At 37.2% G+C, this 12,119-nt stretch overlaps 1 protein-coding gene across 1 annotated transcript in view; it reads right to left on the bottom strand.

Annotated features, from left to right (window-relative positions):
- Positions 1-369: 369 nt before the first annotated feature.
- The window catches only part of LOC139719668 (SID1 transmembrane family member 1-like), a 60,957-nt gene continuing 49,207 nt past the window's right edge, over positions 370-12,119 (bottom strand). The window contains exons 18-24 of the mRNA XM_071631068.1: positions 10,539-10,675; positions 9,431-9,560; positions 8,586-8,661; positions 5,286-5,391; positions 4,612-4,668; positions 901-1,014; positions 370-432 (exon numbers count right to left, since the gene is read on the bottom strand). Coding sequence (XP_071487169.1) covers positions 370-432; positions 901-1,014; positions 4,612-4,668; positions 5,286-5,391; positions 8,586-8,661; positions 9,431-9,560; positions 10,539-10,675 — 683 coding nt within the window. The remainder of the gene's footprint in view (positions 433-900; positions 1,015-4,611; positions 4,669-5,285; positions 5,392-8,585; positions 8,662-9,430; positions 9,561-10,538; positions 10,676-12,119) is intronic.

The following is a 12,119-nucleotide window of genomic DNA, read 5'->3' as shown; positions in this document are numbered from 1 at the left end:
TCTCAAACCTTGTGTTACTTCAAAGATACACCAAATATTCGTCTTACTGTGAAAATGAAATAGCAGCTGTAAACATAAAACACAGGCCCACTCAAAAACAACAAACACAACATAAGGCTATACATTTTCCCCCTCAACTTACAAACTCAATGCATGTCAATCAGAAGAATAGCTGAGAAAATCATTATGTAGAAAGTCTTCCAAAAATGAGAGCGTGACAGCTGCCAAAGTAAAAAAAAATACAACAACAACAGACAGCTGTATTCCTCCAAGCAACTTGGGTGAAGTTCTTGGATGAAGTAAGACTACAAGCCAAGAAGGAATGCTTAGTGCGGTGCGATCATTCCTTCTAGGAGATCTCCTCCGTGATTAAAACACTCTAATTTCTGTTCTTGGTTGATCTTTCAAGTCATCATCCATGTAGAGAATAGACTGAAAGAAAACAAATGAACCACGTCCCTAATGCAGACATATTAGAGACATAATAATTATTAATGCATTAAAAATTTAATCTAATTTAATTTAAAAAAAACCGACTTTGTAACTACACTAAGTAGGACATATTTTATGATACAGCTGTATAAATATGACAGATCTAAGATGCATGAGTCACTAGCATGTTAAAGCTGTGTGCGCCATGGGATGATAAAATAGATAACATGCTGTCGTAGGACATGTTTTCTTATTTGAAAAAAGAATGGAGAACTGAGAAAATAGCAGATTACAAGCTCTTCACGGCAATCTCTTACATCTCCGACAAAATGGATTTCTTAGATTCATTCCTTGATCAAACATGCCTTAAATGTTAGTAAGAGCTACTATGTGAATTTTATTATAAACAGATATAGTAAGAAAGTACACTCCTTGATCCCTAACAGTTTTCAATCTTGATGGACTTACCACAAAAGACAAGAATGAGGCTGCGGCTGACAAGAAGTGCCAGACGTCATGATAGTCAAAGAAGTCTAGAACCACACATGATTTGTTCATTTCTCTTGACTCCGCTGGTGTGTCCTGGAACAATCAACATGATTTACACCAACATTGTATTATGTGTGCATTGCACATAGACATAATATGAATATTACATACATATGTGACCCTGCACCTCAAAACAAACAAAAAGTCGCCAGACATGACTTCTTAGTTACGACCATATTCTGACAGGGCAGACTTTAAGCTTTAAAATGATGTATAACTCAAATCAAATGGACTCTCCTAACCTATCTAAACATTGGAAAGAAAACACAAACTCAGGAAAAGTATGAACTGAGAAAAGAGGCTCTGAAGTACAGTGTCTATTCAAGCGCTTAATCTTTACCAAACCATGCTGGCTGTGCGATGAATGGGACAAAAAAAAAAAACAGGAAGTAAACCACCAGAGTAACAACAATGAACAGAGTAACAGATTAAACTGAAATTAAGCATGCCTTATTAACACATTCTGTCCACAATTAATGCCAACTTTCAAAGCAGTAGCACTATCCTTTCAAAAGTTATTAGAGTTGAAAGTGAAGGTGTGGACAAGGTTTTTCAGAAATGAAAAAGGGATTCTAAAGACACACCTAATCACACTATTCTATCAAAAATGTTCGAGATAAACTGCTAAAAAACACACTTTCCTGCCCGTTTTATGCTACCAAATTTCAGCACAATGTAAAAGAAGACCCACTCTTTCAGAAAGTATGAAAAAGTCAAGTTCGGCTAGGTTGACCCATTTCACTTATTTTCAGTCCTCACGCAAAATCAGTGTGTGCGACTTTATGTTCGTTTTGAGGTGCACGGTCACATATTGTTTGTAATCATGCTTAGAATGATGGCAAATGGTATGATTGTTATATTTCAGAAGTATGATATACGCGTAAGAATTGAATTTATTTTTTATTTCTTCTTCATTTTGATACATAATGTATTTCCGTTGATGAAATGATGTTAGATAGTATTTTTGTATTGAATTTAATGATTGATTTGTGTATATGAAGGCAATCCCTCAGAAGATTGGTATTATACGACATTACGTTATTCATCTTGGCACATTATGCCATTAAGATATTATTATTGATCTGTTGGTAGAGCCTGATAGAGGCCTGATGACTGGCCGAAAACCCGATTAAAAGGGAGAACAAGATCGAGAGCAACGTCCGCCTCAAGTCTAATTTGTTTTCTTTCAATATAATAATATAGGCCTACATAATTACATATCGTTTGCTGATGTAAAGCTAAATGAAAATTTCATCAGGAAATATTTTCAGTGTGTGTGTGTGTGTGTGTGTGCTTAAAAAACCAATAACACGAAATGTAACACACACACACACGCACACAAACAAACATAGAAGAGAACCCTACCCAATCAATCTCTCTATTTTGACGGAATTAAAACTACTCTGCCTATATTTCTCAGAAATGTCCATAATGCAGAACATGATTCTTGCATCTTACACGCTCCACGGCGAGTGCTATTGAAGGTGAAGCAGATTTACAGGGACATAAACCGAAATAATACATTACAGCCCCAGCGTGAGGGATATAAGTAAACAAACACAACAACAACAACAACAACAACACACATACAACACACACAAAAAAAAACCAACCGTACAGATCAAAATGCTTAGATTTTAAACGTTTAGATTTCAAAGGATATTTTCCGTTTAAGTCCTGTAATATCAGGCCGTGCGACATTTTCTTGGCTTTGTGATGAAAGGTAACATAAAAAAGTAAGAATAAGGAGACATGATTTTCTGAAATACCATCACACATGATTGCGTACGATACACAGCTAAAAAATGCGTAATTTTAGAACGTGGCGGCAAATATTCCATGCAGTTTATCAGTGTTGATGTAATGGGTTACAGTTCTATAGCTACTTTGAAATAGAAAATTGTAATTCAAACAAAATATATGACCTTTTGTGTCAAAAATATACTGTTTTAAAACATGGTGAAAGGATACTCTAAAAGGCAATTTGATACAAGTTTTACTAAACAATCGTGTTTACTAAAACGTCCTTTCAATTTGTGTAATCAATACATTACACTTTAATACCTTTTCTTTTTCCTGGAACATTTTTCTTTGTTTGTTTCACATATGTGTACCTCACTGAATGAGAGATGACAATTTACTCCTGTTTCATTCCCTTGCATATTTATTTACACCTTCAATACACATGTCAGTAATAGGTAATAGAGAAGAATCATGTTTTACAATACATAATTTCCTCAAGATTCAAAAAGAATAGTCGGCGACACGATAATGTAAGAACTGCACGAAAATTATGGGTTAGGTCCTACTTCTAACTACACACTTTCACAGTTCATCCAAAGAGGAACTTCCTGGGATCATCATGCCCTGATACTTGTTAGATAATACAGCGCAATGCGCATTTGATCAAAGTCAAGATAATTTTTCATCCATGGATGAAAAAAGGTCAGTGACTCAAGTGACCTTGCACATTGTCAACCACATTCATCCAACCATCACAACAAGGCCACGAAAGGACACTATTCTGACGAAGGAAATATCACTTTGATTGAATCAACAAACCACTGCAGACGAAATGATATACTTGAGGTAGCTGAGTATTAAGAAAAAAAAATACACCAGACCTCGCATCAAGTATAACTATCAGAAACCTTTATGAACTAAGTGTAATTGTTGTGCACAACATTGTTTGATGTTTGATGATGAGATCACACCTACCTCCCAGGCTGCCACCCTAAAACGGGGATATAAGAACCTACCTCCCAGGCTGCCACCCTAAAACGGGGATATAAGAACCTACCTCCCAGGCTGCCACCCTAAAACGGGGAAGTAAGAACCTACCTCCTAGGCTGCCACCTTAAAAAGGGGAAGTAAGAACCTACAGCCTATAGGCTGCCACCCTAAAACGGGGATATAAGAACCTACCACCCAGGCAGCAACCCTAAAACGGGGATATAAGAACCTACCACCCAGGCTACCACCCTAAAACGGGGATATAAGTGCCTACTTCCTAGGCTGCCACCCTAAAACGGGGATATAAGAACCTAACACCCAGGCTGCCACCTTATAACCGAGGATATAAGAACCTACCTCCCAGGCTGCCACCCTAAAACGGGGATATAAGAACCTACCACCCAGGCTGCCACCCTAAAACGGGGATATAAGAACCTATCATCCAGGCTACCACCCTAAAACGGGGATATAAGTACATACTTCCTAGGCTGCCACCCTAAAACGGGGATATAAGAACCTAACACCCAGGCTGCCACCTTATAACCGAGGATATAAGAACCTACCTCCCAGGCTGCCACCCTAAAACGGGGATATAAGTACCTACTGTACTTCCTAGGCTGCCACCCTAAAACGGGGATATAAGAACCTAACACCCAGGCTGCCACCCTATAACCGAGGATATAAGAACCTACCTCCCAGGCTACCACCCTAAAACGGGGATATAAGAACTTACCTCCCAGGCTGCCACCCTAAAACGGGGATATAAGAACCTACCACCCAGGCTGCAATCCTAAAACGGGGATATAAGAACCTACCACCCAGGCTGCCACCCTAAAACGGGGATGCAAGAATATACCTCCCAGGTTGCAACCCTAAAACGGGGATGTAAGAACCTACCTCCCAGGCTGCCACCCTAAAACGGGGATGCAAGAACCTACCTCCCAGGCTGCCACCCTAAAACGGGGAAGTAAGAAAAAGATGAGAGCAGGTATCCAGAGAAAGTTTGTCGGAAGGATGAACTTGATGACAACGCGGAGAAAGTCTCCTCGATAGATGATCTGAAACAAGATTAAGTAATTGTTAGAAACAGAGATGCTGAATAAGTGTATCTTCACACGAAAGTACAGCTGTACTGTGTCTCTAACTTCCGTATGATAACTCGGTGATCATCCTTTGCTAACATTTTGCTAACATTTTGTTATTTTTGTGACGAACCTTAATAATGTTAATTTCATCATAGAATTATCATTGTTATGTTCTTTAAAACAAAATGGTGATGGAATGAAAGTGATATGGGCAAATGAATTGCTATAAGACGTACAATTAATTATTTAAAGGTGAATCTAATTAGCCATTACAGTCTTCAGAAGTGAAAGTTTGAAGACACGCATACATTACTTAAAATGTGGAAAATTGAGCTGATAAGGATATCAGAAAGAATACAGGTATGATGTGATGCACCTAGTTTATAATAGCAAGATCTAAGTTTGATTTGTAGAGTGTCATGACTCATGGCCCCCATTTACAGAACTTTACTGAAGGTAGCCGGATGTCTTCTAGAGAAGACTTACCTTCATAATGACGTAGTAGATAAGGTAGAGCAGCATGTTGACAATCATGATGACAAGAAGAAAAGTGGAGAAGTCATCGGGGGTCATCACCAGGCCTGCGATACTCCTAAACATAGGAGAGAGGGAACATCACTTAACACTATAGTATCATACGTTTATGAAGGTGAAATGTCGAGTGTTTCAAACCAATACTTATCAATATAGGCTGTTTTAAAGGGCCCTGAAATCTAAATACATACTGATTTGTGTTGATTTATGATACCCTCAACATCACTTTTGCGGTGAAACGATTATTAAGAAACATTCCAAAAATTTTTAAGGATTTTTTCTTCTATTTTTCCTCAGATTACTTCGAACACCCACCAAAAATCCTTCCAAACCAATATTCTTGAGATGACCTCATCTGTCAATCATTGGTAAGGTACTGAAATGTTTAACAAAAGACATTGGAATGCACCATCCCCTCGACTCGGCATAACTTGCGTGCTCCCTCGCCATGTCTTTTGTTTCGAGGGGAAGGTGCATTCCAATGTCTTTTCTTAAATATTTCAGTACCTTAGCAATGTATGATCATTTAAACATCGTGATGGGTGTCATAATAGGCGTTTTCACATCAGCCCGATGTTTCGAAATAACGCACTATTTTCTGCGAAAAATATCTCGAGCTTGGATTTTTATCGGGCTGATGTGAAAACGCCTATGTCTTGGTAGAATTATTCTCCCATGACCCAACATTTTTCGGTACCCTCTTTAGTTAGACTTTTACTTGCGTGACTGAATGAAAGACAATCTTTACAAGAATGCAAAATTTCAATTGCGCTAAGTGCCTGGGTGGAGACTAAAACAAATTTGAAAGAATCTGTAACCTGTCGTAGTTTTTAGAATCATAAAGTGGCAATTTTCTAACATTCGCTACCACCACCACCACCACCACCACCAAGTGTGTGTGTGTGTGTGTGTGTGTGTGTACAAATCTTACAGCTTCTTTCAAAATTTGCTTAAATCTTTATAGCCAACTACACGGCGCCAGTGAAATTTTGCAGTCTTGTAAAGATTGTCTGTTATTCAGTCATGAATGCAAAGCTCCGAAATGAATAGGGTAGCAAATGATGCTTGGAGAATAGCTCTACCAAGACATTTCATGAAGTCCATGATTGAATTATCATACTTTAAACAAGATAACTTCAAAGTGACGGAACTTCTTTTTTTTTTACTGACTGACTCTGTAGTTAAAGGTTGTTCTTACATTGCTAGGTTTACTAGTAATCCAACTGAAAAGAGTGCAAGCCGTTTCTGAAAAGAAAAGAAAAGAGCAAAGGTCAATGTTTTAGTGTATCAATGTGAGATGATTTCTGTCTGGTTTTACCTGACAAAATATCATGATTAAAGGAAACAAATGCCTTTCTTAACTCTAGAATTATCCTATCATTATATTTCATCCAAGACATTTACAACTTCATGAACAAATTTTGCAATGGCAGATGTGGAGTGACGTCCCGAAATACATACAGTAGTGGTAATTTGTAACCGTATTGCAGTTATCAAAAAAACCCCAAACAAACAAACAAACAAACACACGCAAAACAATGGAGGTATAAACACACTTTTCTACAATTTTCGAAACATTAGTGAAATTGACAAAGTGCGACAATTCGACATCTGTTCTTTATCACCATCTTTAGAAATCGGAAAACTTTCGCTATTTTCATTTGATCAGGAAAGCACATGTCCATATGATAAATTGATTATAGCACAAATTGTGACAAACAAAGCACGAAAAACTTTCGTTACAAAAACTACATCTATTACCAGAACCAAGACTATTATCTCCAAATTACACACAATCTCAATAATCTCTTTAGGAGTGTATGACATGAAAGAGGAACTTGCTTAATTTTTATGAACATATTGCATACATTTATCATACTCTATTTCATGACATTTTCCTACCACACTGTGTCCAATTGGTAAAGTATTCACTAAATATATTGCATATTGCACATTGCCCAGTAATTTCTTTATCATTCCAACGAACAGTCGTGGATTAAGCGATTTTTTTTTTAACCTCCAGAGCCAATTATGCTTTTCATATTGCCAGCAGCTTTTAAATTTCTTGTTGAAATAAAATCTGTTCGCGTTTTTACTTTTTTTAGTAACATTGTTTCGTAACAGTTATATTCATCATATCTGACTTCAGTCATCTGTCAGTGCGTTTTCTGATATTTGATACAAATCTAATATACATTTTTAAGGACATAACTGTCTTAAGGCCTTATTGAACCATGGCTTATTTCTGAACCTTTTCCTTCTATTTTCTTTAAAACATAAACACAAATCATGAAATAACAATGAGAATAATATTCGCTATTCCGGAGGTTCGTTCTTCCGAAAATGAAATAAGGTGTGTAGTTTTAAAAAAGATTTATTATTACGCACCCCCTTTACACTTTCGGATTAAGAACCTATATTCATAGTTCATCCAATATACATTTTTAAGAACCAATCTCCTCCTCTCGCGGGTGCCCCCCCCCCCCCCCCCCCCCTGTGGCGGTGACTGATGCTTAGATTAGGCCAGGGTCAAGAAACAGGTGTTTATAGCTTTGGTTTTTAAGTCCTTGATTGCCAAGATATACACTGGCATTGTCTACAGAGGTGTAGCTTCTTCAAACGAGAGATTTGCCTAATGACCTATTTTGGAAAGATGTTTGAGTAAGATGTATCTTAACTCTTTATGTGAAATGTTCAGACGGACGGGTCAGATCACAACCCAACTCAAAACGATCAATAATCGCAGAATTGCCGAAAAACAATAAAAGCTGTACTAAAAGTTCCATTCCTTACAAAGAAAGCTTGCATTGCCTGGGGATCAAACACCGTTGTTCCAAAATGGATTTTGCGCGAAAATATTTTAATATCTGTTATGTATGCAAAGGTCATTCATTCCAGCCCTACTTCCAAGGAAAGAAAATAATCAAAGCTTTTTCATGAGACTTACACAATAACAAGGCTTTGAATTTTCTCTGTCGGTAACTTTACTCCTGTGCATGAGCTACATTTTTACTAAACGTGTTATTTCTTTCAAAGACAAACATAAAAAAAGAAGAACCAAACTCATACATTGTGGTCCTAGAGTGATATGGGGGCCTACACAATTGCACAGTCACATAGACTTAACTTTACATAAAATGTTTATATGTGTGTGTTTCTGTGTGTGCATGTGTTTGTGTTATTGTGTGTGTGTGTGTGTGTGTGTGTGTGTGTGTCTGCTCGCAGAGAGATACATGGCTTACAGTACTGTACCTGATTTCTATACATACCTTGTCCCTTGGATGGGAACACTCCTGTATGCTTCGAATTATCTTGAAAAGACCCTTGTCTGTGCGAAAAGAGAGATAGAGTGATAAAAAGTAAAATATTTGGCATAAACAGGAAGGATAAATCGCAAGGAAAGCTCAAACTGTAGTTTCCTTTGAATTAGATTAAAAGTTTACGGATTAGTATTTTGACACACCACCTCAACTCATGCTGATAAAACCAATCTCTCTGGTATTATGATTAGCTTGAAGGTGAGTCAAGGTACCCTCCCATCATACTACACGTTTGCTTTCAGAAACACACGCTGGTTCAAGAGACAGTCCTAATTTCTTGGGAGGCAACAAGATATTCACCTCAGCTGTGAACTATATCCTCTACGATACCCCCCTGTCACTTACAACTCACCCACCTTCAACCCCTTCCAAACTGTGCAGACTCTGATGGCGCGAACACACAATGCATGCAATTACTGATCTACGCGATGATCCCTTCGACCGGGGTCAAACTGTATTGTGATTCATGCAGTGTCTTTCATACGTTTCATATCTATATGCGAGTATATCTATACCAACTTATTGCATTCCAATGCTGAAATTTGAAAGCGGGTTTTCGAATCTGCAGAGAAAGAATATGGTTTTGTTATGTTTTCTTACGAATTTCATACGTTTATTGATCTTCAACGAAACAAATATAGGGACATATAGTCCCCCCAAAATCCGAAGAAAGAATAAGCGAGACCAGCCTTCCTCAGAGTCTGTAGGGGAATTTACTATTAACAACCACAATTTATAATCTTTTAATATAATAGCCTGTTAAAATGGGCAACTTACTGAACTTGACGAATGGCGCATAGTATACCCGGGCACTAAGAAGAAGACACGTTATCATGTGGACAATGAAGAAAACTGCATAAAAACCGTAAGGCTTAGTTTTCCGCTTGAAATGCGCTGAAGTAAACACCTGGAAGAACAAGGAAGACAAGCAGAGATGATGAGAGATTTCATTTTCATTTGATTTTTCCTATTGTTGCATTCTGTTCACTAATATATGATAGAAACGCAACTTTCAATAATATGCAAAGAGCAGGGCAGCGGAAAACAGGATAAAAAGTATTTAGACAGACGAAATACCAATACTGTATCCAGCAATCTAAACGCAACGAAGAAGTCCAGCCTCACATCCCTTTGAAAGAAACAAATTCCATCCCAAATCATACAATAAGATTCTTTCATTTGATATTTGCATTGAATAATCTCCAATATAGGACGAAAAATATAATTTCAACATTAAAAAATAAAGTTGTGGCATTTAACCCAACCTTTAACCCTTAACCTTTAACCTACCTAGGAAAATCATAAAGGCAATACATGGATATAAAGTTTCATGAAAACATCTTCAGCCATTTGAAAAAAAAAAATATGAAGCATCGCATAATACAATGTGCGCTAAAATAATGACAGAATTTGACTATGATCTTTGACCTTTTACTCTAAACCAACGCAACGAACGTCCATTTGGTCAACTTTCGCTCATAAATACATTATATTGCAAGTTTCATATGAATATCTAGACGCTTTTCCGAGATAAGGAGAAAAAAATGAAATTGTAGCATTCTCACACCATCTTGACCTCTGACCTCATGGTCCAAACCTTCCCTTGAGAATATTAATTTGGTGATACATAGATGTACTAAGTTTCAGGAAAAAAATACAATCGTGAGATAAATGCATAAGTATGGGTAAAATAGAGAAATTCTAAGAATTTGGCCTTGACCTTTGACCTTCAGAATATACAAACGAGAATTGATAGGCACAGTTTACCTTTTGTCCATTCATACATGAAATATGTCAAGTTCTATTTTGATATTTCAAGCTGTTCTTGAGCAAGAAATAAGTATAAGATTCTCACAAACCCTGGATATAAGTGTTAAATACTCACAAATCCAAGAAAGCCAATGTAGAGAATGGAAGCAAAGCCGAGGAAAGCATGGTAGGCTTTGGCAGTTATGTCTGGATGTCTCTGTTGATACATCGTGAGTATCCCAAGACATGCTATTACGTACATGTAAGCCGTATCTAGGTCAAAACCAACAAAACATCAGCTATGCAACATCGTAAAGGTTGTACAACATCACTTTTGGAGTTTATCAAATACATGTATAATCAAACAACAAAGATAACATGCATAAAAGTAAAATACAATGAAAAACTACAAATCATTACAGCAATACATTGCCCAGGACAGGTCGACCGTATAAGGAACACATAGGACAATTTACAATTATGCACAGATTAGACATACAGAAATCCTAAGTAATACTAGCGCGTGATATGCAATAATTAGATACTTATATAGCCCTCATATGGAAGGAGACGAATTGATACAAAACGTAAAATTTAACGTGAAACATCAAGACTTGCTCGTGAGCATATACTATGTCAAACAAATCAGCCATTTATTCCAACGGTATGATAGTGAGTGTATGAAGTCTGCTGAAAGTAACATCTCCTGGATGCAAAAAAATCGTATACTATACACCGAACGGACGGACAATGAACGACAAATACACACACACACACACGCACACACACACATACACAAACATACGCACGCACGCACGCACAAGAAATGTCAATACGGCGATTTGTATAATTCTGTCATAACTTTTCCCATGCAGTAGGTCAGCAGTTCGTCTTGACAATGTTTTACAGAACTGACAAATAATGATGACATGTTTGTCTCAGATGTGTTCAGTGTTTATTTTCCTATGACTAATGTTCACTGAAATAGATGTCTGTATCGTTTAAGAGCATGTAAACATTGTCACTCGAACTTAAGCCTTTATCTTTGATCCCATGGCAAACAAATCAGCCATTTATTCCAATGGTAGTGAGTGTATGAAGCATGCTGAAAGTAACATCTCTTGCCCATGATGCAAAAATATCGCATAGTATACATTGAACAAACTGATACACAACAGATAATTAACGAGAAAAAAACACCACACACACACAACACACACATACACACAAGAAATGTCGCTATGGCGATGTGTATGATTCTGCAACATCGCATTATTTTTACAGTAGATCGTGTTTTTTTCAGTGATCACTTACTGGTACCATCCATTTCTTATGGATGGTACCATGGATTCTTATGGATCATTTGACCATTGACTCTTGACCCAATGACCCCACAGTTCCCAAATAAATAACTGCCAGTTGTTACTTATTACTTATACATATATGAAGTACCAATATGATAGTATCATAATGATATTACCTTGAGCCATATCGAAGGTTTGGCGAGGAAGGTGAAATTTTAGCATATTCACTCGACGTTTGATCTTTGACCTTTGACCCCACTGCCAAAAACTTTCCACCGAGAAGCTCTATCAGGTTATACATGTATACACTATGGGCTTAAAGAAACTAACTGCAGGCATTGTAGGAAAAAAATGGTAACATAAGTGGTATCTTAAAAATCTGACCTTGACCTTTGATTTTTAGCCACTTCGTC

The sequence above is a fragment of the Diadema antillarum genome, unplaced genomic scaffold (genome assembly GCF_040938485.1).
Source record: "Diadema antillarum isolate AM-2024a unplaced genomic scaffold, OU_Dant_1.0 scf00000113, whole genome shotgun sequence".
Classification (NCBI taxonomy): Eukaryota; Metazoa; Echinodermata; class Echinoidea; order Diadematoida; family Diadematidae; genus Diadema; species Diadema antillarum.
This window is presented reverse-complemented; position numbering and strand designations above follow the sequence as displayed.